Source organism: Macrobrachium nipponense, chromosome 33 (assembly GCF_015104395.2).
Source record: "Macrobrachium nipponense isolate FS-2020 chromosome 33, ASM1510439v2, whole genome shotgun sequence".
Classification (NCBI taxonomy): Eukaryota; Metazoa; Arthropoda; class Malacostraca; order Decapoda; family Palaemonidae; genus Macrobrachium; species Macrobrachium nipponense.
The window spans coordinates 33,066,254-33,073,753 of record NC_087219.1 but is presented as its reverse complement, the minus strand read 5'-3'; the positions used below and the strand labels follow the sequence as shown (position 1 = coordinate 33,073,753).

Sequence of the window (7,500 nt, the reverse complement as noted above, 5' to 3'; positions counted from 1 at the left end):
AGAGAGAGAGAGAGAGAGAGAGAGAGAGAGAGAGAGAGAGAGAGAGAGAGAGAGACTATCATATCTCTTACCACTAAGTAGAGACTTAATCCGTATAAGGAACCTCCTTATTTCTTTGGCTAGACCGGAATCGGAGAGAGAGAGAGAGAGAGAGAGAGAGAGAGAGAGAGAGAGAGAGAGAGAGAGAGAGAGAGAGAGAGAGAGAACAACAAAGCATCTCTTACCATCTAGTGGAGACGTAATCCGTATAGGGAGGTCTGGACCTAATTTCTCTGGCCAGACCGAAATCGGCGATTTTGACGAGATCTGGTCCCATGCAGAGCAAGTTCTCAGGCTTCATGTCTCTGTGGAAGTAACCGTGCTTGTGCATGAAGGCAAGACCTTGCAACACCTGGTAGACCATGTTCTTGATCATGGGCTCCGGGAAGAGCTTGTCGCTGTAAAGGGAGAAAGAGAGAGAGCGAGAGAGTGATTAGTGCTTTATTGTTATTGTTGAGGCCTTAGGCTCTGGGGAGAGTTTGTCGCTGTAAATAGAGAGAGAGAGAGAGAGAGAGAGACCCATTTTACCCCAAACCCTTTTTTCTCTTGATCTTTAAGGAGAGAGAGAGAGAGAGAGAGAGAGAGAGAGAGAGAGAGAGAGAGAGAGACCCATTTACCCCAAACCCTTTTTCTCTTGATCTTTTAAAAGAGAGAGAGAGAGAGAGAGAGAGAGAGAGAGAGAGAGAGAGAGAGAGAGAGAGAGAGAGAGAGAGCCATATATCCCCCCTTTTTTCTCTTTGCCTTTTAATTGAGAGAGAGAGAGGCGGGACGGGGTTTAACTAAGGTTTTATTGCCACTGAAGCCTTGTGGTCTTGGACGGGTTTATCGCTGTAAAGAGAGAGAGAGAGAGAGAGAGAGAGAGAGAGAGAGAGAGAGAGAGAGAGAGAGAGAGAGAGCAATTTAGGTTTTACTTCCACAGAAGCCTGAAATAATAAAGATGAGTGTTCTCCTGCGCATGTTGGAACGCATGTGGGAAAAATAATTAAACAAATATCAAGAGTAGAAAATAATGCATATACAAACATCAAGTTGATGTCATGCACGCACAAATAAAATATATCTCAGGACAACTCTTTTGCACAACATGAAAATGAACACTCTTGTGATACCAACTTATTATGAACGAAGAAAACGTAAAATTTTATTTCCAGACAAAATTGTGGCAAAATAAATTCACAAGAATACTAGCTAGCGATCAAGCAATCCTTTAAAAGTAACAATTATTCCTGATTACTTAAATAAAATTTGCTAGCAATCAAGCAATCCTTTACAAGTAACAATTATTCCTGATTACTTAAATAAAAATTAGTTAGCAATCAAGCAATCCTTTAAAAGTAACAATTGTTCTTGATTACTTAAATAAAAATTAGTTAGCAATCAAGCAATCCTTTAAAAGTAACAATTATTCCTGATTACTTAAATAAAAATTAGTTAGCAAACAAGCAATCCTTTAAAAGTAACAATGTTTCCTTTGAAAATTACTTAAATTAAAAATTAGTTAAGCAATTCACAATCCTTTAAAAGTAACAATTATTCCTGATTACTTAAATAAAAATTAGTTAGCAAACAAGCAATCCTTTAAAAGTAACACTAATTCCTGATTACTTAAAAAAAAACTAACTAGCAAGCAAGCAATCCTTTAAAACTAACAATAACTCCTGATTACTTAAAAAAACTAGCTAGTAAACAAGCAATCCTTTAAAAGTAACAATAATTGCGGATTACTTAAAAAAAAAACTAGCCAGCAAACAAGCAATCCTTTAAAAGTAACAATAATTCCGGATTACTTAAAAAAACTACTTAGCAATCAGGCAATCCTTTAAAAGTAACAATAATTCCGGATTACTTAAAAACTACTTAGCAGCAATCCTTTAAAAGTAACAATAATTCCGGATTACCTAAAAAAAACTACTTAGCAATCACGCCATCCTTTAAAAGTAACAATAATTCCGGATTACTTAAAAAAAACTACTTAGCAATCACGCAATCCTTTAAAAGTAATAATACTTCCTGATTACTTAAAAAAATCAGTTATTATCAGAAGGAGAATCACAAAAACCCGACGATAAAATTTTGTGTTGTGTGATTTCATACGTAAAATTAGCTATGTAAGGAGAGATTAGCTGTACGTAATTTTGTAACATTGAAGAATGCAAGATTAGGTTACGTGATCTTAAATAATGTAAGGTTAGGTAAGGTAGGAAATATAATGTTCTATTTTTATATCAACGTAATGGATTGTGGGGATGAAATATGGGAAGATGGAGAAAGAAAATGGGTTAACCCATATCAAAATACAATTATTATTATTATTATTATTATTATTATTATTATTATTATTATTATTATTATTATTATTATTATTATTATTCAATAGAAAGCTTCCAGGCAATATAACAACCACATGGCAAAAAAAAAGAAAATAAATGACGCAAAAATAATGAAAACAGACAGAAAATAATTAAATAAATAAACAAAAAGTAAAGAAAATTATTATTATTATTATTATCATTATTATTTTGCTCCATCACAGTCCTCTAATTCGACTGGGTGGTATTTATAGTGTGGGGTTCCGGGTTGCATCCTGCCTCCTTAGGAGTCCATCACTTTTCTTACTATGTGCGCCGTTTCTAGGATCACACTCTTCTGCGTGAGTCCTGGAGCTACTTCAGCCTCTAGTTTTTCCACCTTCCTTTTCAGGGATCTTGGGATCGTGCCTAGTGTTCCTATGATTATGGGTACAATTTCCACTGGCATATCACATATCCCTCTTATTTCTATTTTCAGGTCTTGATACTTATCCATTTTTTCCCTTCCTTTCTCTTCAACTCTGGTGTCCCATGGTATTGCGACATCAATAAGTGATACTTTCTTCTTGATTTTGTCAATCAACGTCACGTCTGGTCTATTTGCACGTATCACCTTATTTGTTCTGATACCATAGTCCCAGAGGATCTTTGCCTGAACGTTTTCCATCACTCCTTCAGGTTGGTGTTCGTACCACTTATTACTGCAAGGTAGCTGGTATTTCTTGCACAGGCTCCAGTGGAGGGCTTTTGCTGCTGAATCATGCCTCTTTTTGTACTGGTTCTGTGCAAGTGCCGGACATTTGCTTGCTATGTGGTTTATGGTTTCATTTTTCGTATTGCACTTCCTACATATGAGAGAGATCTTATGTCCATCTATCGTTCTTTGAACATATCTGGTTCTTAGGGCCTGATCTTGTGCCGCTGTTATCATTCCTTCAGTTTCCTTCTTGAGCTCTCCCGTCAGTAGCCATTGCCACGTGTCATCGCTGGCTAGTTCTTTAGTCTGTCTCATGTATTGTCCGTGCATTGGTTTGTTATGCCATTCTCCTGTTCTGCTTGTCTTTCTCCTGTCTCTGTATATTTCTGGGTCTTCGTCTACTTTTATCAGTCCTTCTTCCCATGCACTCTTGAGCCACTCTTCTTCACTGGTCTTCATATATTACCCCAGTGCTCTGTTCTCGATGTTGACACAGTCCTCTATGCTAAGTAGTCCCCTCCCTCCTTCCTTTCGTGTTATGTATAGTCTGTCTGTATTTGCTCTAGGGTGTAGTGCTTTGTGTATTGTCATATGTTTCCTGGTTTTCTGGTCTACGCTGCAAAGTTCTGCCTTCGTCCATTCCACTATTCCTGCGCTGTATCTGATTACTGGCACTGCCCATGTGTTTATGGCTTTTATAATATTTCCGGCGTTGAGTTTTGACTTGAGTATCGCCTTGAGTCTCTGCATATATTCTTTCCTGATCGTGTCCTTCATCTCTTGGTGTTTTATATTCCCTCCTTCCATTATTCCCAGGTATTTGTATCCCGACTCATCTATGTGTTTGATGTTGTTTCCATCTGGTAGCTTTATCCCTTCAGTCCTTGTTACTTTGCCCTTTTGTATGTTGACTAAGGCACATTTTTCTATTCCAAACTCCATCCTGATGTCCCCAGATACAATCCTTACAGTCTGGATTAGGGTATCTATTTCCTTGATGCTCTTACCATATAGCTTGATGTCGTCCATGAATATCAGATAGTTAATTCTGTTGCCTCTTTTCTTGAGTTGGTACCCGGCATCCATCTTCTGTAGTACTTTTGTCATGGGAATCATGGTTACTACGAAGAGTAGTGGGGACAGTGAGTCGCCCTGGAAGATCCCTCTCCTGATATTAACCTCTGCTAGTCTTATTCCAGAGCTTGTTATTAGCCATGTGTGTGGTACCATGTCGCAGGCTTTCTCATAGTCTATCCATGCCATGCTTAGGTTGGTTTATCATTATTATTGTTGTTGTTGTTGTTGTTGTTCATAGAAAGCTTCCATGCAATATAACAACAACGTGGCAAAAAGAAAATGAAGCAAAATAATGAAAACCGACAGAAAATAAATAAATAAATTAACAAAAAATGAAGAAAATTATTCTCATTATTTATTTGTTTATTTTATTTTTTTATTTTTTTGGTCTATCACAGTCCTCTAATTCGACTGGGTGGTATTTACAGTGTGGGGTTCCGGGTTGCATCCTGCCTCCTTAGGAGTCCATCACTTTTCTTACCATGTGCGCCGTTTCTAGGATCACACTCTTCTGTATGAGTCCTGGAGCTACTTCAGCCTCTAGTTTTTCCAGATTCCTTTTCAGGGATCTTGGGATCGTGCCTAGTGTTCTTATGATTATGGGTACGATTTCCACTGGCATGTCCCATATCCTTCTTATTTCTACTTTCAGGTCTTGATACTTATCCATTTTCTCCCTTTCTTTCTTTTCAACTCTGGTGTCCCATGGTACTGCGACATCAATGAGTGATACTTTCTTCTTGATTTTGTCAATCAACGTCACATCTGGTCTATTTGCTCGTAGCACCCTATCTGTTCTGATACTATATTCCCAGAGGCTCTTTGCCTGATCGTTTTCTATCACTCCCTCAGGTTGGTGCTCGTACCACTTATTACTGAAAGGTAGCTGGTGTTTCTTGCACAGGCTCCAGTGGAGGGCTTTTGCTACTGAATCATGCCTCTTTTTGTACTGGTTCTATGCAAGTGCCGGACATTCGCTTGCTATGTGGTTTATGGTTTCATTTTTCGTATTGCACTTCCTACATATGGGAGAGCTGTTATTTCCATCTATCGTTCTTTGAACATATCTGGTTCTCAGGGCCTGATCTTGTGCCGCCGTTATCATTCCTTCAGTTTCCTTCTAGAGCTCTCCCCTCTGTAGCCATTGCCACGTGTCATCATCATCATCATTATTATTATTATTATTTTGTTAAAGAGGATGGCAGCATCAGTGGAATTGATATTATATATGGTCTTTTCAATTCTTCGTATTATTCTCTTCTCATCAGGGCTGATATTTGCTGATAGCTGGCCGATGTTTCATTATTATTTCTTATTATTATTTTTTTTTTTTTTTTTTTTGTGTGTGTCTCTATCACAGTCCTCCAATTCGACTGGGTGGTATTTATAGTGTGGGGTTCCGGGTTGCATCCTGCCTCCTTAGGAGTCCATCACTTTTCTTACTATGTGTGCCGTTTCTTAGGATCACACTCTTCTGCTGAGTCCCTGGGCGACTAACTTCAGCCTCTAGTTTTTCTAGATTCCTTTTCAGGGATCTTGGGGATCGTACCTAGTGCTCCTATGATTATGGGTACGATTTCCACTGGCATATCCCATATCCTTCTTATTTCTATTTCAGATCTTGATACTTATCCATTTTTTTCCCTCTCTTTCTCTTCAACTCTGGTGTCCCATGGTATTGCGACATCAATGAGTGATACTTTCTTCTTGACTTTGTCAATCAACGTCACGTCTGGTCTGTTTGCAACGTATCACCCTATCCGTTCTGATACCATAGTCCCAGAGGATCTTTGCCTGATCGTTTTCTATCACTCCCTTATGGTTGGTGCTTTTCGTACCACTTATTACTGAAAGGTAGCTGATGTTTCTGCACAGGCTCCAGTGGAGGGCTTTTGCCACTGAATCATGCCTCTTTTTGTACTGGTTCTGTGCAAGTGCCGGGCATTCACTTGCTATGTGGTTTATGGTTTCACTTTTCGTATTGCACTTCCTACATAAGGGAGAGATGTTATTTCCGTCTATCGTTCTTTGAACATATCTGGTTCTTAGGGCCTGATCTTGTGCCGCTGTTATCATTCCTTCAGTTTCCTTCTTTAGCTCTCCCCTCTGTAGCCATTGCCAATTGTCATCGCTGGCTAGTTCTTTAGTCTGTCTCATGTATTGTCGTGCATTGGTTTGTTGTGCCAGTCCTCTGTTCTGTCTGTCTTTCTCCTGTCTCTGTATATTTTCTGGGTCTTCGTCTACTTTTATTAGTCCTTCTTCCCATGCACTTTTTAGCCACTCGTCTTCACTGGTTTTCAGATATTGCCCCAGTGCTCTATTTTCGATGTTGACGCAGTCCTCTATACTTAGTAGTCCTCTCCCTCCTTCCTTTCGTGTTATGTATAGTCTGTCCGTATTTGCTCTTGGTGTAGTTTCTTTGGTATTGTCATATGTTTCCTGGTTTTTTCTGATCTATGCTGCGGAGTTCTGCCTTCGTCCATTCACTATTCCTGCGCTGTATCTGATTACTGGCACTGCCCATTGTGTTTATGGCTTTTATCATAATTTGCCGCCATTGAGTTTTGACTTGAGTATCGCCTTGAGTCTCTGCATATATTCTTTCCTGGATCGTGTCCTTCATCTTTCTTGGTGTTTTATATCCCCTCCTTCCATTATTCCCAGGTATTGCTTTATCCTGTCTCATCTATGTGTTTGATGTTGCTCCCATCTGGTAGCTTTATCCCTTCAGTTCTCGTTACTTTGCCTTTTTGTATGTTGACTAAGGCGCATTTTTCTATTCCGAACTCCATCCTGATGTCCCCAGATACAATCCTTACAGTCTGGATTAGGGTATCTATTTCCTTGATGCTCTTACCATACAGCTTGATGTCGTCCATGAACATCAGATGGTTAATTCTGTTGTCTCTTTTCTTGAGTTGGTACCCGGCATCCATCTTCTGTAGTACTTTTGTCATGGGAATCATGGCTACTACGAAGAGTAGAGGGGACAGTGAGTCGCCCTGGAAGATCCCTCTCCTTATATTAACCTCTGCTAGTCTTATTCCAGAGCTTGTAAGTATTGTATTCAGTTGCGCATTGTATTTTTGAGGAAGCTGATGGTGTTTTCCTCTGCCCCATATATTTTCAGGCATTCTATTAGCCATGTGTGTGGTATCATGTCGAAGGCTTTCTTATAGTCTATCCATGCCATGCATTAGGTTGGTTTTCCTTCGTCCTTCTACTGTTCTTCATTACCATTTTGTCTATCAGGAGCTGGTCTTTTGTGCCCCTACACTTCCTTCTGCAGGCTTATCTGTTGGTGGGGAATGGTGTTTGTCTCCTCTAGGTAGTTGTATAGCCTTTCACTGATGATACCTGTTAGTAACTTCCACATTA

General features: G+C 39.3%; 1 protein-coding gene across 1 annotated transcript in view; it reads right to left on the bottom strand.

The window, feature by feature from the left end:
- Nucleotides 1-7,500, bottom strand: part of LOC135203070 (serine/threonine-protein kinase dyf-5-like) — a 79,626-nt gene that overhangs the window by 18,322 nt on the left and 53,804 nt on the right. Inside the window, 1 exon segment of the mRNA XM_064232677.1 lies at nt 225-430. Coding sequence (XP_064088747.1) covers nt 225-430 — 206 coding nt within the window.